The sequence below is a fragment of the Apteryx mantelli genome, chromosome 14 (assembly GCF_036417845.1).
Source record: "Apteryx mantelli isolate bAptMan1 chromosome 14, bAptMan1.hap1, whole genome shotgun sequence".
NCBI classification, from domain to species: domain Eukaryota; kingdom Metazoa; phylum Chordata; class Aves; order Apterygiformes; family Apterygidae; genus Apteryx; species Apteryx mantelli.
The window spans coordinates 763295-787560 of record NC_089991.1 but is presented as its reverse complement, the minus strand read 5'-3'; the positions used below and the strand labels follow the sequence as shown (position 1 = coordinate 787560).

Below are 24266 nucleotides of genomic sequence, written 5' to 3'. Positions count from 1 at the left end.
CTGAAACAGTATTAGTACCTTTCCCAGCAGCGACCAGATGTGCTCACATAAGTGGGGACAGATAGGAGCCAACAGCAGAGTCTGAATTTCAATAAACTGAAACACCAAGTCCCTGTGCATTCCTTCTATAGCCAGCTCACGATACTTATCTTTTGCTGCCTGAAACACAGCCAATGCAACCATCATTAAAACTCTCCAACTGCCATGAAAAACATATTAAGGGAAGGAGAGAAAAAAAAAAAAAGACAGACAGACACAGCACAGCACATGCCAAATTCTTTGCTCTATTATGCCTTTAAAATGTAAGCAGCTTAGTCCTTTTAATAATCCATTTTTGAGCTCTATTTTCCTGAAACATCTAAGGGAATGAACCTTCAGTTGGCCATCTTATTTTTACATTATTATGGTACTTTTAAAGTGTTTATCGGCACAGACAGACAAAAATAACTGTAACTGTGTTTCAGCTACTATAATCCTGAATAGCCTGCATAAAGATACTAATAAGTAGTAAGGAAAAGGCAATTAATATGATTTAGCATTATACATCTAATTCAGCCTACTTAATCATATTCCTGAAAATCAAGTCAGCCACATAAAGGAGTGTCTGTAATTCATTCAGTGAAGTGGCATGGTTCTGCAGACACTCTGGAAACATGCTTTAGGGAGTATAACAAAAAGCACTCTGCTTCCAAACAATTCTGATGATGTATTACCTGGATTTTTTATGCAGAGTTCCCTATTAAAAAGAAGCTAAGGAAACTTTTTTTTTTTTTAATAGGTATTTGCTCGTATTAGATATCATGACTCCATTTCCAGCATCACAGTTGTTTTCCTGTGAACCTTTGTGAAACGCTGTAAGGAGTTCTTTATAACGCCACATTTAGTTCACCTAAATACCCTTGTTCCTTGGTACAATTCTGATTCCAATTCTGCTCTATAATTAAGGATCAGAGACATCAGGATCAAAAGAAATCTGCACAAAGTAACAAATGCCAAGTGTTAGTTTCTTACTACCTGAAAAGAGACCTCCTACCTGAAATTCAAAGAAGCCAGTTTTCAGAGCTTCTTTAAACATCATCTTCTCATAATTTTGGTCTGTCTTCATTATACCTGCACTCATTTCACTAAGGAGGAAATGGAAATAAGAATATCAATATTGCATAGTCCACCTCGCTTAATTGCAACATTATGTAAAGCAACATTATTAATGTCCCCAGTGCAGCACAACCACAGACTAGTCTGAAAGTGAATCAGAAGTGTTCCATTTGCTTTAGGGAACTCATGAATTTGTAGGGAAAAAACAAAAAACAAAAGACAGTACAAAGATTGCACTTGGCGGGGGTGGACACACTATGTTAGCTTTGTGTGGTATAGTACCTGGCAAAGACTCTGTCATTGAAGGTGCTGGCAGGACCACTTCTTAAACTGTCTCTATTTGCAATCATCTCCTTTACCCACTCCACCCATGTGTAGAGACGTAGAATACCAGCATCTGCCATGGTTTCCACGAAGTTGGCATCTTCAACAGTATCTCCAGCATCAGCCAGTGCTAAACGCATGCCTGAAAGAAACTGGATTAGTTAATATGCCTGGCATGCCATCAGCTGATAGATAATAGATGCAGAAGACAAGGGATTCAAACTCTATTATAACTAACTTTTCATTCCAAGTTAATAAAATGCAAAGTGAGTTTACAAGATTTGCCTGGCCAACAAGAGAGAGAAGACAGACACCGAGAACCAGGAGACCAGCATGATCACTGACCCCCTCCCTACCCCTCCCACACCCCCAAAAATAAAGGATGCAAAAGGCAACACATGCATGCCTTCCCCCCTTCCCACTCCCCCCCCACACACAGTGTGGGCATCAGGAGCAGCAAAGCTCTATGGCACAATTCACCTTATAATGTTTTGAACTCCAAAGTAGATGTTTGAAGAACAAAACAGACACCCTAGGGGAGGCCTCCATATCAGGAACAGTTCCTGGTTTAAATGGGTGTTGTGTTAACATAAACCCAGTTTTCTAAATAGAGTTCATCAGCTTTTCAAACAGAAACAGCTGATAAGTGGTAGATTTGTTGTGATAAAATATTCTAATAAACTCACTGTTCCTTTGAGAGCAAAGCATGAGTTTTAGTTATTTTGGCATCATTAAAAAAAGATACAGGTCAGAACATACTTACCATCTGCAGAAAACTTGTCAATAGCTTGAGTTAGGGTAAGAAAGTTGCCTGTAGATTTAGACATCTGAAAGAGATAGAGTCTTGGGGTTTTCTCATACATCCATTTTGCTGTCACAAAGACATAAGCAAGAGAGACGCAGCAAGGGTTTGGGCAAACCACTGAGAAAGCATTCTCTCTCAGGAAGCACAGCAAAAGCAACAAGTTGTTAAATCTGAACTAGGTCTCACAGCAGAAACACTCACTAAACTTTGCAAGTACTCATTCAGCTCCTGAATTTTGAACTTGTCTTGTGACTTTGACAAGTTGTTACTACTAAGGTCAACATACACTACAAATGTAAGAAAATGATAGCTATTTTCTGGATCATTTGGGTTCCACCTCAAATTTGGCTTTGAAAAGTGGGACAATTGGTACCAAAATATCACCCCAGAAATGACCTGAAGTGAATTTCTGAAAACTAAAAACTGTTTCAAAAGTGGCATTTTTAACTCATCCTACATTGATTCTTCAAGAAGGACTTTTGTTTTGTTTTGTTTCGTTTCCACATTAGACAGTTTCCAAGATCTAATTTCTAGGTTCAGGCACTTTTACATTCAATTTCACAGCTCACATGCATAAGCAAATTATCCACATAAGCTTTTTCCTCTCATTATATCTATTTCAATGTAAAATTTAAAGCCAAAATTTAGTCCAAAAGCCTCATTCCACAAGATAAGTTACCCTGAGAGTTAGGAGAAATCCACCAAAATCTTCACTTAACTGATAAAGTGATACAAGATACAGAAGAAGAATGCTAAGACAGAAATGTAGGAAAGGCAGATCTTTAGCTTTGGTGAATGAGAAAACAGAGGGCACTGATGAAGGAACCAAAGTTTTCACTATTTCTTCTTCCTAACTTCCTAGAAGGTTTTTTTCCAAATCTGGCTGGTGAGCAGCTATAGTGACAACCATAAAAACCATCTCATACATGAAAACTCACTATACCTTTTCAGAATTGAGAAAGAGATGTCCATTTGCTCTCACAGCTACTGGCCACTTTTCTCTGTTAGAAGACAAAATATAAAGCATTTGATAATGAACATAATTACATTCATTCTTTTTTTTTAAAAGAGGAAACATTTATTTTTGCCAGTTTGGGATGGACAACTTTTTAAGTGGATCCTTCAAAAAAGTTCCTAGAGGAATGTCTTAAAAATTAATGTTGTCTGTGAGGATGAACTACAACAGAAGGGCTGAGGCTTATCATTGCTGAAATGCAAAGCATGGAGCATTCCACCTACAATTATATTTCATTTACCCTATCTCCCTCTCTGTTCAGCTACATTTAATTTAAAAGCCATGATTAGCATGGCCCAACAGCATTTGGTAGAGCTAGGTCTCATATATAAGCAGATATCAAATCCCCCATGACCATCTTTACTATACATGAGAATATAGCTTTTTCTATATAGTTTTACACAACTCTCAAATAGGGGCTCAAGGAGATTCAAACATAGTATCATCTTCATGCACAGGAGCTACATCTCTCTAAGAGCACCATGTGGTTGGCACAGATTTTCAATCTACACAGTCTACTGAAATGCCTATATGCTATTTCTAAGTGATCCATGAAAAAGTAACAAAGCAACCTTACTGATAATAAATTCACATAAAACCCCTGTGCAGGAATATGATTCCCCACTGGAAAAAAATCCATAGGAGGTGATGTTTACAGAATACATTTTTTGCTTTTACAAAATAGACCAGTGAGAGCTGAAGTTAAAATTTTTTTAGTTTTATATATTTTCTTTTTAACTTGGCTATCTAAATGTCAGCATTTCATGCCTCCACAGATAACTAAAACAAATGAAAAAAGTGGCAAAAGATGCACGTTCCAACTTCAGCTGTATTTGGCTTGAGTTCTAGATGTTGTTGCTTAGTATTATCCATTTTTGAAGAGCAAATCACTAAAAGATACTGCAATGCAGTTTCAATACTGTTTTTCACATACCCTGTAACAAGACATCAAGCAAATTTTTGTTTAGTTAGGAAGTCATAAATCCTTAGGTTTGCTCTACAACTATGACTGAAACTGCCAAATGAGTTGTGCTAACACTTTAGAAATCCAGTCTGTAGAACAGGTTTCCAGCAAATTGCCTAGAAATCAGATATCACACAGTAAAATTTCAGTTTTACTTTTAAGAAAATCAGAATTTGTATGTAAGCACCTCACATCTTACATTATTTAAACGATTCTGGAAAAACAGGAAGAGTAAGGGTAAAAAGCCTTCAATTTCAATAGCGTCCAGTATAGACAATTGTAACAGACCTATGATATGAAAGAATATATTTTTAATCTAATTTTGCATGTTGGACAGTCTGTAAAAAGCCATTGGCAATGTACCAGAATTACAAACTCTCCAGCCTTATCTCCTGCACACCTGTTCTGCATTACTTCCAACTTACCTTTCTGACCACATAGCCACATGATTATAGAGGTAGTATGACAGGTGATTTGGAACAAGATCTTTGCCAGAAGCTCTGAGATCCACAGGATACCAAAATTCAAACTCTTCTTTTAGCTTGTCCAGTGTTTCTTTTGGAATCTCTGTCTTAGGAAATGGAGCTGTCTTGAAGAAGATGTAATCCCAAACTTCTTTGCTCATTTGATGTGCCCTGCATAGAATTACTGACACCTCAACAAGAGAGACTAAGAAACTACTCTTCCACTCCACAGCATTTGCATTAACAAAATAGCTTAAGCTAAACTATGGTTTAGCATTCTCACAACATATTCCATTTGATAAGTAAAACGCACATGGACAGAACGTACAGGTACTTTGTCCAAGACCAAAAGAGTGAGTCAAAAATCAGAAACAAATCCAGGAGTCAGAAATGCTAGCTCAGGTCATGCCCTGCTTAAAAAGCCCTTTGATACTTCCCAATAAAGCATGAGAACTCCTGTAAAGAGAAAGCAACTACTAACTAAAGCACAACCTTGAATGTCCTGGAAACCTGACTAATTCTTTTCCAAATGCCCCCCTCTGAGCACCACTTATGACCTTAATTGAGTGCTGCATACGAATTCCTAGTATATAAGTTTCTCTGCCTTCCCTTGCACTGGTCATACAGCCATTCCTTTTGGTTTCCACAAAAGCAGAGGAAAGAGCAGGAGTACAAGAGAAATTGCTGTACAATTCAAGGTCACCTCCCGCACGGTAAAATTTATGTTCTTTCCCCACCTTACCAATACAGAGCTGGGATACTTTGGTAAATGTTAATTTTGAATGGATTCAGTAAGACACATTCTACCAGCCACTAGAGGTAGGATCTACAATTTGAAAGACAACACTGTGGTGAGATGCTTCCCTTGAGATGGGACTTAGAGCCACCATTCTCTAACCATTGGCCTGCATAGCAAAAAAGCACACACAAAAACACCACACACGCACACCCCACACACCCTTCTCATTTCTACAGAAATATTTATTCTCTGCTTCTTAAAAGAATTTCACTGGAGTCCACAAAATACTGCCTGCACACATTTCAAACTAATTCAAATTAATTAATTAATTTTCTAATTGAAATTTACCATTTTCTAAAATGTCTACTAAGGTACTTTACCCTACACCATACAGAAAGGAAAACCAATCTGGATCCAAAGTGCTTTCAGTACAAATTAGACAATTAGTTCAAATGACATAGAAGATACCATCAGTCTAGAATATAGTCTTACACGCACTATTTTAATGTTTTAGCTCCAGTAGTTATTGCTCTATGCTACAAATTACTATTGTGTGCTGTGACTTAGCTAAAGTGTCTGATGCCAAAGATATTTTATCTGAATGGCAAGTGAAATGATGCACCATAAATCCCTTATTTACCTCACCCTATAGAAGAAGTCTTAGTAAAAAGTGCTTGCTAACACTAAAAGAAATATGTTATCTACTCAGTCAAAAGTACACTGTAATTTATAAGTACTTAATTACATCAAATCTATAACTCAATGCACAGGCTCCTCACTTTAAAGTTTGTTTCCAGACATGACTAGTATGTAGGTAACCTCTCTATAATTAGAGATGTTTCTTGAGCCAAAAAGAAAACTTTGCCAAGTCTTTCAGAATTAATTCTGCTTGTAATAACCTTTACTTTGGAAAGATTTCCAGATTAGTCATGGTATCAAATACGGTAAGTTCCAATTCCAATGTATAAACTACTCCAGAAAGTAGCTCAGACAACACACAAAATCAGGGCATAAGATTCAAGGCAAGACTGGCAGTGTTTTTTTCAATTCTAGACAAACCATACTATATCTTCTCACTGTGATAGAGGCAGCTCTATCACCTAAAGTTCACAGTCACTCCAACCAAAAGGTCAAGAGTAGACTTCAGAAGTATTTTGGCACACAAGTCCCTGAAGCGTCCTGGAAAAGATAGCCTAAAAGGCTATCTGTTTCCACATACTAGCTGCGAATGAAAGGCAAGTCTAAGCTTCTAAGGCAATTACCAACTTTTAACGCAGTGATAGAAACCAAGTGGTGATTTTGCCCACTTTGTATTCTGAAGTAAGCATACAAAAGAGCTTTATTGTAGTTCCTCATATTTGCAAAGCAGTCTCAGCAAGCACTACTCAGACACTTCAGCAGCCACTGATACCAATCACTCAAACACCTGGCAAAGACCATCTCAAGGTAAATGAAACAAGTACTGGAAAAGATGATTTACTTGCATACAGTTCTGCTCTCAAGGATCTTCCTTCTCTCCACCCACCATACTCCTTTCTCTTACCTTATTTCTCTCCTGCAATATTGCTATAAACTTAGCTAACATCAGGTTAAGTTTTGGCAATAATGCTTTTTAATCACAAAAGCAAGGAATCAGCCTGCTTGACCAGTCTTTGTCAAGAACAATCCACGAGAATAGCACACAGAACTAAAGAAGCAAACTTAGGAATTCACTCTCCTTACCTGATGCCTAGGGGAGATTCTCCTTGGCCCCTCAGGTCACCTCCCTGTAACAGATGAGCAACGGTGTAATAAGCCATGTAGATAGTCGAGTCAGAGAGCGATTCTATCAGCCACTGCTCATCCCAAGGCAAACGGGTACCTAGAGAAGATGAAAGCCAGTTATCAAATACAGTCAATATCCTTACTTGCAGGACCAACAATCATGATATTCAAGCATATGTTAGCAGTTTATGACTTTTAGTGGAATGTATACACATGCAAGTACTAATGCTTACATTTTAAAAGTTTTTCTTTTTTGAATGGACTTACGCATTTGAAAGTTTTATTCAAGAGAACATATTTGCTATTTCTGTAGTCCACATCTTAACCCAGCTATCAGCAAATTTCAGCTTCTGATTATTGTTTTCTGTGAATTATAATGCAATTATAATAGTCGTCCCATGTCAAGCTGTGTCTGTTTTGGTATCTTACAAGCTACACAAGATAAAGGCTAGTCAGTATTTAAGAAGGAGAAACGCAAGAAGCAGTATTAGTTTCTTCTGTCAGGATCCCTTCCAGATCAATGCCCCAGGCAAAGAGCTGAAGAGATGCTGCACCAAACCACTGCAGTAACACAGAAATAAAACAACCCCTGGTCACACAAGTTATCAAGATAAAGCATGTCTTCTCTGGGATGTTGGGTCAAGATCTCAGTTGGATAACTCTATTCTACACTTAACTATTCCATTTTTGATTTTAGATTTTAAAAGACCAATTTGTGTAGCATTTAATGAGCTTTCCATATGAAGTAATGACTATCATGCTCATGAAGCACTGAGTGAGAAAAGGAATGTTTTGTCTACCTAGGCCATATGTCCTGGAGCATGCATGCTCTTGCAGCCAATCAAAAGTAGCTTCAAAATTTCTCCTAGTCTCGTCACAAAACCTGTAAGAAATAAATTTATTAGTTTCTCTTCTCTGCTCTCTCAGAACATCAGCAAACATCACTCCGCTTTACATCTGCTTTCTTTAACTTACGTCTCTAGATGTTTCAAGCACTCTGACGCCTGCTTCTTCCAATTCACTTCACCATAATCTAAATACCTATAATCAGGAAAAGTTATTAGAATACAGAAATCCACAAGCAGGATGTAACTTTACAGTAACTTCATACCCACAGCTTTACTTCACTCACCACTGGTCACAAAGAGCCACAACACATTCATCAGCAGACCTTGACATAACTTGTTTCTCAGGTTCCATATAAATCATGGCTTCATCCTAAGACAGATACAGTTATACCATGAAAGAGCAATAAAGCTAAGATACAGGTATTTAAGCATAGTCTTGAAAATCCTCCCATCCTACTGAAAATCATCTTTATTCTAATCCGTCTTACATTTACTGCGTTGCCTTCACCACTACACAGACGCTCTGCCTGAATATCTGCTTCAGTAAAATGAGGATAATATTTGACTGTGTACCTCTCAGAGGTATTAATTCACATAATTGTCAAGCATGGAGACATTCTTAAAAAGGAGGGGAGAAGCACAAAATATTATTTATGCCCCTACACAATAAAACTATTCTTAGGTTTTATTGTGAATAACTTTTTTTTTTTTTTTAACCTAAAACAACTGTCACAGCTGCTAGAAAAACTTTTTTTGGGGGGTGGGGGGGGCAGGGAGACAAGAATAGAATTGTTAGCTTTAACTCTACCTCCACAGATCAAATATTCTGTACAGGATGAGACTGAAGTGTTATACTATAATCTGAACACAATAATGCTGCAATAACTAGAAAGTATGGACTAAATAACTGAAGCCTCTTCCATTTCTCAGCCTTATCAGGAAAATCTTATTATATAGAGATGACATGATCACTGTTCATTTACTCCTCTACCTTCTCCACATGATGAACCCCAGAACTGGAAGGTCTACATGTCAGCCATTCTTTATTGGTAGCCTTGAAACAGACTAGCAATTTAGATCTTACGCTTTCAGTATCTTCACAACAATTTCAAGAATGAAAATCAGTGCATCAGAACATTCTCTTCTAGATAAGCTGGTGATATGAAGCAGGGAATAATACATCTCTCAGTACTTAGAGTACTCATTCCACTTAAAATAAGACCTGTGTTCTTGAATTAACAGTATTTTGTACTCTGCAGCTATCCTAAGGACCATAAAGAGGGCTGCAGAACAAAAACTGAGGTTTCTTTAGCGACTAAGCTATTGTGAAAAGACAAAATGGGTAATTTAGAAGAAGTGGCATGCATACAACCACATACATTATCCACCATCATCTTCTGAATAAGTTTCTTGACATCTTGAACTTTCTGTCCTTTGAACCCATCCACCAACATTACCTGTAAAACAGGGGCCATATGAGAGTTTATTTTTAAAAATAATTTAAAAAATGGGTGCAATAGCTCTTTAGATCCAACGAAGAAATAATCATTAGTGCAATCTCTGACATACAAAAAATAGGAAGTTTACTTAGTCTTCTTTACTCAAAATAAATTTGTATACTTTTCAGCACACACACTCGGAATCCCAAATAGCTAGTCAGAAATGCAAAGTGCTGCCTCACAAAATTTGCTTGAGTTTAATGCAGCTTAAGAGAAATCAGCTAATCAATGCCCCAGGCAAAGAACTAAGGAGATGCTAAGAAATATGTGACAGTAAGCCATTACACAAGCAGAGATCAGATAAAAATATCATTTTGCTATCATTTCCTATCAATTCTCAAATCAATACTTGAAACAAAATTGGTATTTCCTCAGAATACAACTACTTTCTAGGAAGCCAGATTATGAGCCTCAATTTACAGTCAAACACTTCTCCAATCTTTTTACTATAGTTCCACACAACTTCTCCGCCAATTGCAGAACCTCACTGCAAGAGAAGTCTTTACAAAAAATTGACCAGGAAAACAAGACAAACAACAACAAAAAAACAACAGTCCTTCCTTGCAGTCTTCTCCCCCACTCCCTTTATCACTCCTAATCAAACTCAGAAAAAAAAAAAAAAAAAAAAAAACTCAGCAAAACCGCTTTTGTTACTTACTCCCTCATAAAATCCCTTCAGGTATATTCTCTCCTTGGCCTCAGCAAGTTTCTCTTTGTCATTTTGACTCTGGATTTTGAGCTCATCACAGACAAGTGGAGCACAAAGGTTGCCATAGCCTGGGATTTCAATGATGGGCACCTGAGAATTAACAAAACAGTGTCAGAAATCCATTTCAAATTATATGAATGCAATAAAATCTACACAAGTAGTAGTTTCATAGACTTCACTTTCATTTCATAGACTTCACTGAAAACTATACACTGAACAAAACAGAGCCAGGTATACTTTTCTTGGTTTGCAATCCGCAGGCTGACATACAAGCTTGAACCAGAGACAAACAGGGGAAGACACACCAATAATTACTAGTAACCTGAGAATATCTGTGTTGCACAATAGTTTGGCAAACTATTTGGCATACAATATTAAACAAGGAATCCTAGTGAGAGCAGCAGCAGGTGTTTGTGCAAAGTCAGAACTTCCACTGTTCTGAACTATGCTGTGTGTAACTTTACCTTATCTATTACTAATCAAGTTAGGCAGGACTTTACAAAGAAACAGTGCAATTCCACTCACCACGTCAAGAGCTCCTGGAGTCCTCAGTGTGACTCTGGGGAGCAATAAACCAGACTTGTTTCCTGACATGAAACTGACACCAAGCACTGAAGTCTGTGTGCAGAAGGGGGGGCAATACAGAATATCGGGGTGCCTTTACCTGTAACCTATATTTTTTAGCTAACAAACTGATTCAGACATGAGTTCACACTAACAGTAAGGGGCTTTAGCTCTGCAGAGAATAGATAACACAGCCTTTCAGGCCAGACTATTACTGAACATTTTAACCAACCAAAAGGTTACCAGTATAACAATGCACTATGTCCTCAAAAAATATTAATTTCCACAAAATTTAACACTTCATCTCACAAGTATAGCATAGAACAACAAATTTTGGTAGCATCCCCTAACATCCCAACTTTTACAATTATAATAAAACATGACAATATTAGGTTGCTCTATAAACATTTCAGCTCTTTCAGCTGAAAAGACTTTAAAAACAGCAATTCTGGAAGAAGTAGGACATTTATCAGTTGATACAAAGCCATGTGTACTGAGATGCACACATTCCGGTGGACTTACCGGTTCAAATGGCAGGACCATTTCATCTTTGATGCCATACTTCACCCTCAAAGCCTTTGAAAGTTAGAAAAAAACATGCCACAATATTAAACGTAGAAGAGTTTTCTTTTTTCTTTTTTTCATCCATTCAGAGGGACTTTCTTGTACATAATATTTCACCATGAAGCAGACAAACTGCTTCCCTGTCTGCTCACCATTCCTCAGATCTGAGTTTAACTCCTGTCTGATTTCCAGGTGATTCTTTGTCATAATTTCTACATTTCTAAGAGGGGAAAATAAATCATCATTCTACCCTGAAAATGAGTGACACAAAGAAATTCAATAGCCAGTTATAGCTGCTTAGACTCTGATATACTTTTGAAGTTGTAATAGCAACAGCTACTTTAAGTCTCATTTGAAATGAATACAGAGGTCTTAATCTTATCTACAGAAGTCATTTCCACAACAGGCATTCATTTCTACCTCACTGGTAGACTTCTCTATGTTAAATTGCAGCAGAAGTAACCTGATTCTTGTCCAAAACCCTTCTTGAAGTCTGAAAAGAAAAAAAACTATTCCAGCTCCACTGATTTTAACCTCATTTATTTTTTAAACAAGATTTATTTCAAGTTAGAGACTGCAAAACTTCAAAGGGAGTTTCATCTTACTCATTGGATATCCACTCTTGTCTCTCCAAGCTCTGGAGAGAAAACAGGAACAAAAATAATTCAGATAAAAGACTGACCTGTTTTTTTTTCAAATCTCTCAGGGCTGCAAAGTCATCAGGCGAATCAGAGGGAACACTTGTTACCACTCCAGTTCCTTGTCAAAGAAAAGAAAGTACAACAGATAAAAAGATTAGTCAACATGTCTTGAATGCACAGGGTGCAAACAGGCTTAGGCAAGATGCTGCTGTAATATTACCTTTATCTTCTTTAATTGTGAGCATGGGAAGAGCATATATAATTTTGTAGGCAGTTAGGGGTGCAGAAAGTGCAGCGCCAAGAATCTCCTATGCAAGGCAAAGGAATATTATCATTAGATTAAGTTGTACAGTTTCAGCCTGGCTGAGTACACTGATAGCTGATACTCTTAAGTTTGCTGGCATTCTTTACATATTACAAATAAAGAAAAATTGTTTGACAAGGAGGAAGCACTTATGAAAGAAAGATCTGTGTATGTTTTGAGACAGTATATTGACTATTCTATTTACTGGTAGAAAAATCAAATACCAGATAAAGAGACAAAAAGAAATTCTGAGAAAAACAAAACTACTGAAAAAGCAGGAAGTGTAGAACTGGAAAAAGATAATAAGCAGGGAAACAGTTTGCCTTCAAATATTTGAAGCCCATCAGCATTAAGACAGGAATGAATTAGCTAGCCAGATTTAAAGGCCAGATCAAACAAAACTCAGGAAAAGCCTATTTTCAAGATCATTTATGCACTGAGAAAAGGTAGTCTAGATGTTACAGTCGTGCTATTCCTGTAATTTGCCTGGATTTGTGTCATCGCTACTAATGAAGAAACAGAGTATACTATTTTCTACTTTATAGAAAGCAGGACCAATAAAGACAAGTTTAAGTGAATGGAGATCGAATGGTGTAAACAGCATCCGTATCAGGATGAACAAATGATACTAATTACATTGTTATTCAGAGCACAGGAAGTTAAGGATACTAAATACCAAAAACACTAACATTCAAACGTTATGCAAAGAAATGCTGCATTCACATAGAGATGTGCCAGGAATTTCATCATAAAAAAACACTTTTTCATGCAACACTTTCTAGCTACTACTTTATTTTCCCCTTTCCATTCCCTGTAGAGAAAAGAAGTCACCATTCCCAGCATGCAAAAATAACGTTATTTAAACCATTCATTCATCAGGTAAAGCTAAGGCAATAGTAATGCATTTATGTACAGGTTAGTGAACTTGTTTAATCTCCCAGAAGTAATTGCAGCTTAGCTGCTAAGGAAGTTTTTTTTTTGCTTGCTTTATTTGGTCACTTAACACTCCCCAAATTTTTTCCTAGTACCTATGTTTTCTTTACTTTTAAGTAGAATTTTACCATCACCTTTGTAAGTATTAGCTTTAGAGAAATAGATAAACTTGGCCAGCAAGCTGCAAGATGCTTACTTCTCCCATCAGCTCCTTGACAACAGGTACAACTCCATTATCTTTTGTAAAGCCCTGGTAAGACATGTTCCTGGCAGCTCTTTGAGTACAGATAAAAATATCCCCACTCTGAGTTTCAAAGCCAATGTACTTCATATCTGGTCGAACCCAGCAGTTAGTCTGTCCAAACACGGTCTCTGGTCTGACAGTAGCAGCCACCAAAAAGATATTTTTTCCTCTTAGGCCACTGGAGGGGAAAAAAGTATTTTATAAGTCACCAAAATAAAAACACTCAGGGTAATACAGAACATGGTTTTTTAAGCTAACGTGAACTACACAACGGATGAAGTGATCATTGCACTCTTTGGGTTTTTTTTTTTCCCCTCTCTGTTTTTGTATTTAACTCCAAAATGGAGTTCCATACCAGGTCTTTGAAATGACAGAAATAACAGAATGAAATTTACATTCTGCATCAGGCAAAATAAACTGTTAATTTAATAGTCACTTCTGGCCTTAAAAATAAAACCTATCTGCCATTATGAATTCAAGACCTACCTTAATTTTGCAGGATAAGGATCTAGCACCTTCATTTTTAATAGAGTATATTCTTGTGGTCCAACACCCTACAATTCACATACACAAGGCAACAATCAATGTATGAAGTTGACTGAGGCAGTAAAGAAAATAAATTCTATTCTGTAGTAACCTAACCCAAACGCAACTTAAGGTATAGAAGCTTTCTTTAAAGTAAATCGTATTTCCATTGATACTAACAGCTGATTAGTAGAACACAAACTTGAGACATAGATTCTACTTAATTCCTCTGTCCAAAAATTTACTCATAACAGCCACGACCTCAGCACCATGGAAGTTAGTAAGAGCTTATTTGTTTTGTTTCAACAGATAAAGAATCACACGATGTAGTGAAGCTGATTGCACAAATTGCCAAATAATCACAGAAAACAGCTGCAATGAGAAACACTATCCATAGTTCAAGACAAGTATTCTCTATATAGACATTCAATTTTCACATGTACTGACAGTTGAGAACAGATAAGTCAGTATGTACAAAATATATTTGCTCCAGGATACAACTTGTTTTTTTCATTCACTATTTAAGAACCATAAGAAATGCATAAAAATCACCATTAAAAATATATTACCTCTCCTGTTTGCCTATCATGATCCATGCAAGGCTGTCCATCTTTTGGAGAATAAATTGTGTATCTAGGAAAAGGTACATTTTCATTTAATAGCAAACACAGTATTCTATAGGCCAGGAGAAACGTACGATCTTTATCAAAAGGAGACCTCCAAATGATATTTTCAATTTGTGCCTAAATTGGTTTCCATTGATGTCCATAATAAGTTTTTACAAAAGCTTTCAGTATTGGCCTAGCTTTGCTTTGAGTTGATATCCATTGTAAAACTCTAAAAAACAAGAACAATCTTACAAACTCTGCTAACACAACAAACCCCCTACGTTGCTATGTTTAGTAGGACATCTGAAATCAAAGGATTTTAGTTATAAGCAAGTTCCAGAGCTATGCAATAGGGTTCCATCTGTCATAAAGCTGAGCTCATTCATATCCACGATAGACTCTTTGTGAGAGGAGAGCAGCAGGCTTACCGTTTCCCAAACTTAATCTTATTTCTTTCTCTTAAAGTAAGGAATTGCCAGCGGATAAAGGAATCATAATATGGGTTAACATCCGTAGTAATGAAAGAACGTCTCCAATCCACCTGAAAATGTGTAGAAATCCCATTTTTACTGGTAACAAAAGGCAATAAAGAAATTCAGAGAACCTCGCATCAGCAAAAATATTTTTTTTTAAACTTAGAAAAAGAAAAAAAAAAACTTTTCTCCAAAAGCATAATGCAAATATGCATCATAATAAGGATGCACGCTTTAAAAACAAAAAGTCCACAAAAACCACACAGTCTGTGTGCACATAGTCCTTCAGAGCTGAGATTTTAAAAATTTCAAGGCTCTGTCTGCTGAATGTGGATTTTAGAAATTTCATAGTAGAAATTTCAATCACTCAGAAGTTAAATTTCAGCATGGCCTTACTTCATGATCTGTCTGCATATTTCTAAATTTGTTTTCAGTAGGATAAGTATATTCAGTATCACATCCTTCTCCTCATAAAACTACCGTCAATATTAACTACAGAACAGCATATCTAATATGCAAACAAGACGTACAAGGCACAATTCATTGATTTGATTCTTGTTTTGAATTGTGACCACTGCATAGGATATAATCTCTATACAAAAGAAAACACTTCATGATCAAACAAGACTATTAGAAGGTTAAATGAATAATATCATAAATACTGGAAAGATTTCTAAAACACTGATTATTGTGCAGACAATCTCTTCTCTCAGAGAGAAAAAATACTAAAACAAAAATAATAATAAATATAAGAAATTTTAAAAAATTAACAGCAAACACAGTTGCTTGCATAATAAAATTTTAGATTTTTATAGTTACCTTCAGTCCCATGCTTTTCAGGTCCTGAACAGCAAGGGGAGGGAAATAATCTAGCCAATGCTCAGCTTCAGAAAAACCGACTACTTCTTCATCACAAAGACCCAAAGACTTCATGATTCCCCACTGGTATTTAGAAGAGCCAGTCTTGGCAGCAGCCTTACTCTAAAAAAGATAATCATGATTAGAAAATAAAGTGCATTCTCCCGTATTCATAATAATTTTATATGCTCCAGAGAATTTCCCTCTACTAATAGAGTGGTTTCTATTTCCAGGAAGAGAAATCAATAAAAATACTCTAGTGGCTTTTCTCTAACAGTGAGGGCAGTTTCAGTTTCTACTCTACACTTTTGCCTAGCTGATATTCAATGGTGCATACTTTAAAACATCCGCTTTTCAACTGCTAGATCCTGAGATCCATCCAAATATATCTGCAGAAAAGGTGCGCCATAGCTGGAACTGGCAAAAAAGACCAGTTAGTTGAGGTCTTGGTCAAATAAATGGGTATTTTGCCATGAAAAGACAGAGCAGTGCTGGATTATATCCTTGTAATCAAACAATAGTCTTTTCCACTCGTACTTTGCTCATATTTGAAGGACAATAGCTGGAAAAAATATCTTTCACATCTCTACCAATCATTTACCACCTGCAAGAGCAGTCAAGATCACTTTTTCTGTTGATGCAGAATAGACAGAATCCTAAGTCTACTGCTTTTAAATGTGATTTCTTTTACATAAACAATAAGTGTAAAAACATATTTCTAAAGTTTTCCCAGATTTGTTTCTTTTCTTTGCCTTGTGATACTCCCAGAATCATAAATCTCATTTAAAAATCTGATAAACCAAAAGAGTTTTAATGATTATACTTAGCACATCTAGCCATATTTCAAAAAGATAATAATCAGAATAGTAGGTCTTCTAATCATTCCTGCTGAGAAAGCAGGATTATTTCCTACAGTTTGTGAATGCTTTGCACAGCTAGATGTTCAGAGTACTGTTCTGGATGATTTGATTTTTCCCTCAGGAAACTATTTGACTGTACACTAGCTCACCATTAAGAAGTTTTCATGCACTAGAATGGTATCTTTGGAACCATGTAGTTGATGTACCCCTCTCCCCCAAACCCACCCTGTCTGGAAGAACAATCTAAATATTTGTATCATTGGTTTCTCTCCAGAGAGAGTGAGAGAGGGAAACAGACCCATAATACATACTTTTGAACTTCAATAGCACAGCTACAAATCCAGAAAGACTTTGTTTAAAAAGTTTACCTTTTTGCCTTTTGCTTTGTCTTTGATGATAATCTCTTCCTCTTTTTTAACAGTATTTTCCTCCTCCTCTTCCTCTTCATCAGGAAATTCAGGTGGGCAGCCATATAATTCCATTTCTCTTTTTAGCTTATCTGCACAAGCCTAAATAAAGAGTTTTTGATAGTCTATCAGCACTTCTCAGTAACTATGATTGAAGTAATTGCCAAGGATTGATTTGCTTTAGAATAATCAAATATGAATTTTTATATTAATTATGCAGATACTGCTAATGCTTTGCATTCCACTACAGCATTTTAAACTTTTTCTGGAGGTTACATTAAGTTCTAGGAGATCCTCTATCATCATCAGTGCCTGCCATGGCAGGAAGAGGTTTATAGTGAGAATTGTCTTGCAAATGAAAGAAAAAAACTCTACGTGAACTTAATTTTAAAGCATTTTATTTTCTAAAAGGTCATACTGTACAGTCCAACTGCAACTCACATCTTTAAGACTACAAATTCAGATTCTAAATTGCACGGTCTTGATGAATTTTTGAACAAATTAACACGATGTTCTGGATAGAGAGTAAGCAATGCTTTATGCAGCCCTAAGTAAGAAAACAAAAAACTCAGTAACTCAAGCCATCTTACCTTTATAGGCATCCCAGTGCAGTGCAGACCAAATGGGAACAAACAACTCTTTCCTTTTAGCCTCTGATACCCAACTGCAAACTATATAAAGTGGAAAAACAGAAAAACATGAAACAAGAATGGCAAGAAGCTAAGTTCTCAATCTTCTCAAAAAATAAAATTCATTTTTCAGATGAAGTCACTAAAAACAGAAGAATACAGTGAACAGCATATTAGAAGCTAATTAAAGGAACAGAAGGTGAAACTATATTTTATTACCAGCTTTGCCACTGCCTCACTGCATAAGTGCAAGCTTTTTTGATTTTCAGAAGGCTGTTTTGAATAGAGAAAAATAGGTGCAAAGAGAACAAATTTTGTGCAATCTTGCCCAGCAGTATAAGACCTGTTAACACACAGGTAACAGAGCACAGCATTCACAAACAAAAGAGACCGTAGGGTTCTCTGTGAAGTTGTGTCATTTAACAGCTAAACAGTAAGAGGCAGCAGCTGCTAAAGTCTTGGCAAATTTGAAAGAAAGCACATAGCAGGAAACACCTCTAGTCTAATCTCCTAGGCTGTGATGGGTGGCATTTCCTTTCAACCTCCAATATTTCTACAGAAAACCTGGAGAAAAAGAAAACTGGAGTATGTGCCATTGAGTCTATAAAGTAATTAACAAGGCATTCTGTTAGTTCAAAACTTAGCTACAAAATTAGCATTTGATTTAGAATAGCAGTTAAAAAGATATTAGCAAAGGGAAATTTTTACCTCACATTTGGATAAAGAAAATGTGTGTCCCAGGTGAAGGCGGCCATTCATGTAGGGATATGGAAAGGTGACAAAGTACTTTCCTTTGCTGAGAAGAAATTCAAAGGAGAATTAAAACATCTACTGTAATTAGAATATGTTTAATTAAATCACTTAACTGATATGTTCAGCTATTATCAGCTCACAGTGACATTAAAATAATATTTTCCCCACAAACAACATCAGTCTTTAGTATTAAGCAGCTGTTATACTAACAGGTTTTTACTGATTTAAAGAAAAAAACAGAAAAAAAAAAAAAAAGGACTGACATCACAAAAGAAACTTTGAAATACACGCAACATCTTCCAAAAAGATACGAAGTTCTAATCCTGATTCTGTAAGTTAATTTCTGCAAAGGCTTAATGAATTAATTTGTTTAATCTCCCACTGCCTGAATTCAGCTGTTCTAGTGACACACCGAAAGTAATTACTCATTTCATAGGGATATATTGTTGCACAGCAGTTTGAACACATATTATTGTAACCTGACCTCTCAAAGCAACTAAGGTAATTTCAAGATCTTTAAGACATCGGAAAGTTCTACCTCCACCTTTGCACTCTACTTCTATTCTGTGCCTTGTCTTTACTCTTCTGACACTACCACTGAAATGTAAACATGTATAATAAAGGCACAACCATCTGGCTGCTTACAAAATATTACAGTTTAAGAGGTTGCCACCTGTTATATCACATTTTCATTATCTTGGTTTACCTTGACTTTCCCAAGTAACAGACTAACAAACCTCACATTGTCAGGGTCACTGCTTTTTTGCTCAGAGACCTCCCTAAACCACTAATGTTGTTTCGTAAGTAAACCTTTGTCTTCACTATAAGAAGCATCAATCCTACTGATTTGTGAAAGTAATTCTGCTCCCAAGCATGCTAAGCATTTCCAGAGGTTCCATCCTAACCAAATTTCCCAAGGTTACTCTGAGGTAGAAACAAAACCAAGAGTTAAACACGGTCTTTCTTAATCCCCCAGTATGTTCCTTTTACCAATAAAATATGCTTCCTCCTAGCAGCACCCTGTTCACATTCAGAAAATCATGACCACAACTCATTCTGTTTGTTACAACGTTGATAGTCCTGAGTGTGCCGTGACCAAGGTAACTGAGAGGTTTCTTCTCAATTAACTCAAGTACTGCACCTACCACAAGAGAATTTAATCTTGACAAATAGGGAGATTGAATGTAAAATTAAAATTTGGTAGCTGCTTAGACAAAAGAGCAGACTGTATCTGTCATGTGAAAAGAGAACAGTTCAAGCCAGAGCCAGATGTACCCGGTATTTTAGAAGGATCGGTTTCACGAAGCTGAAAACAATTATGAAACCAACCAGCTGGGAGAAAATTTAAACAAACAGTGAAGAAGCCACCTCTGCAATACATAGAGCAGCTTAAGAATATTTTACTAGAAGGCCAAAAAGCTGCAGTCAGAACAGAATGTTATGCTGACTAAAAACTGCATAGATTAAAAGTAGCATGCTTATTTAAAACAGATCATTAAATAACAGGTGAGAAGAGATAGAATTCACAGCAGTTCAAATGGATCAGAAGCAGCAAATAATACCACTAGGGAATGGAAAAAGACACAGATAAACCTCAGTATAGATTCACCCTCAGAGCTGATGTCAACAAAGAGGTGTTTTAGCTTCATTTAACAAAATAAATTAACAAAAGGAATCCTACTGATGGCATTATTACACAGAAACAGCAGAAAACAAGAGGTGGTTGAGGCACAGGCCACAAGCATCTCTACAGACAGCACAGAATTGTGATAGCAGAGGAAACTTCAAACAAGGAAGTAGAAATATGACAAAATGCAGTGATTGGAAGTTGAAATTAGATATTCAGGTAAGAAAACAGAAAAATTTTTAGCCATAAAAAAAAAAATCCGTGGTGGAATTCTAGTCCCTTTAATTATTGTAAAACTGTGTCAACAAAGCCAACCTACTACTTTTATTTTTAGTTAGAAATTTTAAGCATTAATTACAGTCCTGAATTTCATCCTGTAACATAATGAACACTTAAGTATAGACTGCAGTTCCTTTAAGCAAAAAGGATTTCTACAATCTGAGCAAAAAGACATACTCACCTAACAAGTGTTTTTGTTATACCTCCTAATTTAGCATTCAAATTGTCTGACTCTTTTGGACGCTAAATATTACTCAGCCCTGGGACTAAATTCACTGGAGCTACAGATCAGGACAAAAAGTCCAAACTGAAATTCTTACACTAGCAAGATAGTCAAACTTTTGCAATATATTTCATGTACTTAAAAGAAATTACAGTCCCTCATCTGAAGGGCTGTAAATATCACAGGTCTGGTCTTCATCCATTTCTACGCAAAATAAAACAGGTTAGCCTACATCATGACTCAAGAGGTTTGTTAAACAATTTTCTTTTCTCAGTGAAGCAGCGTGAGTACACACCTTCATTCATTTACCATGCCTCAGATACAGAAATAGTACTTTCTAAATGAGAGACAGTAATTTCTCAGGCTGTAAGGGCTCAGACTTCACCTTGAGAAATATTCTCCATGCCAGAGAGTTGAAGTCACAAAAGACAACCTATTTTTAAAGTCTCAGAGGATATTGATGCTACTAAGGAATAAGAGGAAAGCCTTTCTTCATCCGACTGGAACTTGGCCAGCATATGCACACCAGTGCTTTATGCTGTCAGCTACGGAAATGCCAACATAATGCATACATAAGTAGCTTCATCTGAGAACACTATTCATTTGAAAAAAGGATACTTTTTTCTGGGTTTTGACGGAAAAAAAAAATCTCTTCAAAACAGATTTCAAGTAGTTGAAGATAAAACCTGTGAAAAAGGAATGATACCTTTTCTGGTTCAGCCTATCTGAAGCATTAATCTCAAAGACTCGCTCATCGTCCCACTTTTGCTGAATCTCTTTTTCAATTTTCTTCAGGAAATCTACTTTCGCTGTCCCTTTACGCTCCTGTTCAACAAAGAAAGAAGAGGAGTCTGGTTGAATGGGTTAATAAAACCCAAAATTGTATTACAATGTATGACAGACCTCTCCTGAACTTATTTTGTTACTGAACACAAGCACTGTAGAGCATATTTGCAAACATTTCCCTGAACCCCATAACATTGTAGCATCATCTCAGAGCAAAGTAACATTAACATGATCAACCACTGGTCTGTGTACACTTGTATCCTTAAGAATCAGCCACCCAAAACCAGATCAAAAAAAATCTACAAAGAAAGGACTAATAACCTCTTTCCAAGGCAAAGGACTCTATTCTAGCCAACATAACATGCAAGATGCCCTACTAACAAACTAATTATCTTACCAATATCTAACAAACTCAAAGATGTTTGAGTTGGGGAGATAAGAATGTGTTTAAACCATATGTGAAAAAAAATCATGGAATTTTTTTTTCATTCCCGATTCTTCCATCAACTTTGTGTAATGTTCCTTGATTTTCCTATCCATTAGGTGGGAACAGTACCTCCCAGGCCAACAAAAGTGTCTGGCATACAACTCTTCTTTAATTATAGTTCAGAAAGTGAAAAGAGAGTTCTTCAGAATTTAAAACTCTTTAAATATTTTACCTATCAGTGTTTAAACACCACCATTAAACATTAAATATTCCTTCTTCCTATTCTCTTATTGTATAACATACCTAAAGCGTGAATAATGTATATGCTGTGGGTATTGTAGTCATAAATCTTGATATACACATAGAGTACTTTTTTGCAAGATCAAAGCACTCAGATGTTTGGGACAGATGTTGCTCCTAATTTATTTATATAAGCAAACAGGAATCTTAATAAAAATAGAAAGTTACTACTGAAAACTACAAAATGCCTTTAAAAGAAAAACCATAAAGATACTACTATAACTTAATGAAAAGTTCTCATCAATGTAAAAGCTTTCTCACCAGTCTCTTAAACTATACTACTACATAATATACCATAGTACAACTGCACCATTTTAATAATTATTAAGCTACCTATAAAAAAACGACAAAACTAGCTGCAAGAAGTAATATGGGGTTTATAAAGCAGTGTAAGTTACTAGGAAATATCGCCTATCAATACTGTTAACTGAAGTAATTTCAAAACATTGGCTAGTTCAAAGATATTGCCAGCCTTTCGCAGTGCTCCTAAGACTCCCTATATTGCAAAACCATGTCACGAAACGTGGGAGAAAGCCTTGAAAGTATACTGAAATTATTATTAGCCTTGGAAACGCAGAGGTGTTTGCGAGGAAACGGAACCAGCTGGGAGCTGGAACCAGTGACGGGAGAGAGCAGCTTTGCTAATCGCACTGTGGCCTTGCGGGCGCGCTTCGAGGTGGCAGCAGACGGACAGACGGACAGGCAGACGGACAGCCGGGCAGGCAGCTCGGGCAGCCGCGCAGCAGACCCGGAGGACTCTCCCTGAAGGGCAGCCTCAAGGCACGACCCCTCTGCGCCGCCTCACACGGGAGCCCCGCGGCTCAGGACAACGACACCGCCCCGCTACGGAGAAGGGAGGGGAAGGGAGGGGAGGGCAGCGGCCGGGCCGGGCCGGACCAGGCCGCTCCCGCCGGCGATGCGCCGCCGCGGGGGGCCGGGGCCGGGCCGCCCCCTCGGTGGCCTGGGGTGGGGCCGGGCCGCTCCTGCAGCTGCCGGCGACATGCCGCCGCAGGGGGCCGGGGCCAGGATGGGCCGGGCCGGGCCGCCCCCTCGGTGGGGCCGGGCCGGAGGAACCACACCACACTCACCGCCATCCTGTCCCGCCGCCACCACACCACGCCGCCGCGCCAGGCCTGACGGGAGCTGTAGTTCCAGGCCCCGCCCCGCGCCAGGCCTGACGGGATCTGCAGTTCCTCGGCCCCGCCCCGCGCCAGGCCTGACGGGACCTGCAGTTCTCTGGCCCCGCCCCGCGCCTGACGGGAGCTGTAGTTCTCTGGCCCCACGCCAGGCCTGACGGGAGCTGCAGTTCTCTGGCCTCGCGCCAGGCCTGACGGGAGCTGCAGTTCTCCCCGCCGACGCGCCGGGGAAGGGGACGGCGCGCTCCTTTTTCCAGCAGTGTTTTTACTGGCAGGCCCCGGCCCCTCCGTGTCCGTGCCCCAAGCGAACGCAGAGCCGCGGGTCTGCGTGGCGCCGAGCCTCGGTCCTCAGGGCAGGACCCGGGCACACCGGGGCCGCCGGGAGAATGTCCGATCCGCTCCCACGGTTCTTTTGTATGACACGGAATTAGAGACCGTTTTGACCCGATATGCTTGAAGCTCAAGCAACCGGGTTTGACGACTCAAAAGTATAAATTAGCAGAAATAAATATGCACACGGTACGTTAGCTTTTTCCTAGTGAAAACGTCACGAAAAGCAAAAGGTTCAAAACTAGCAGAAATGGCAAATAGGAGGGCAGTAGATTAGTTTTTTCCTGGTGAGAACGTCAAAAAAAGAAAAGGTCTCCGGCCCAGCAGGCGCGGCCAAGGGGAGGGACGCAGGCGAGGCCGTTCGCCCGCCGCGCCGCCAGGGGCGCCGCTGGGGGCGCGGGGGCGCCGGCCGCGCCGCGGGGTGCCTGCGCCTTTAAGAGCCCCCCCAACATGGCGCCCCAGGGTTCATGTGCTCGCGCGATCTAGCCTGCTGCCGCTCCGGTGACCTTCGGGACGAGCGCCTCGCGGCTGCGATTGGCTCGGCGCGCGGCGGCGCCGCCGCCCGATTG

At 38.3% G+C, this 24266-nt stretch overlaps 1 protein-coding gene across 1 annotated transcript in view; it reads right to left on the bottom strand.

Moving 5' to 3' along the window:
* LARS1 (leucyl-tRNA synthetase 1) overlaps window positions 1–23353 on the bottom strand; it is a 34713-nt gene extending 11360 nt beyond the window's left edge. Inside the window, exons 1-25 of the mRNA XM_067304930.1 lie at window positions 23320–23353; window positions 21425–21543; window positions 18545–18632; window positions 17798–17878; window positions 17169–17309; window positions 15902–16063; window positions 15038–15150; window positions 14571–14634; window positions 13963–14030; window positions 13429–13654; window positions 12216–12303; window positions 12037–12113; window positions 11313–11366; window positions 10176–10316; window positions 9398–9475; window positions 8303–8388; window positions 8146–8211; window positions 7971–8053; window positions 7129–7267; window positions 4629–4838; window positions 3168–3225; window positions 2183–2246; window positions 1378–1561; window positions 1034–1124; window positions 19–159 (exon numbers count right to left, since the gene is read on the bottom strand). Coding sequence (XP_067161031.1) covers window positions 19–159; window positions 1034–1124; window positions 1378–1561; window positions 2183–2246; window positions 3168–3225; window positions 4629–4838; window positions 7129–7267; window positions 7971–8053; window positions 8146–8211; window positions 8303–8388; window positions 9398–9475; window positions 10176–10316; window positions 11313–11366; window positions 12037–12113; window positions 12216–12303; window positions 13429–13654; window positions 13963–14030; window positions 14571–14634; window positions 15038–15150; window positions 15902–16063; window positions 17169–17309; window positions 17798–17878; window positions 18545–18632; window positions 21425–21543; window positions 23320–23325 — 2628 coding nt within the window. The 5' untranslated portion in view covers window positions 23326–23353. The remainder of the gene's footprint in view (window positions 1–18; window positions 160–1033; window positions 1125–1377; window positions 1562–2182; window positions 2247–3167; window positions 3226–4628; window positions 4839–7128; window positions 7268–7970; window positions 8054–8145; window positions 8212–8302; window positions 8389–9397; window positions 9476–10175; window positions 10317–11312; window positions 11367–12036; window positions 12114–12215; window positions 12304–13428; window positions 13655–13962; window positions 14031–14570; window positions 14635–15037; window positions 15151–15901; window positions 16064–17168; window positions 17310–17797; window positions 17879–18544; window positions 18633–21424; window positions 21544–23319) is intronic.
* Window positions 23354–24266: the final 913 nt, after the last annotated feature.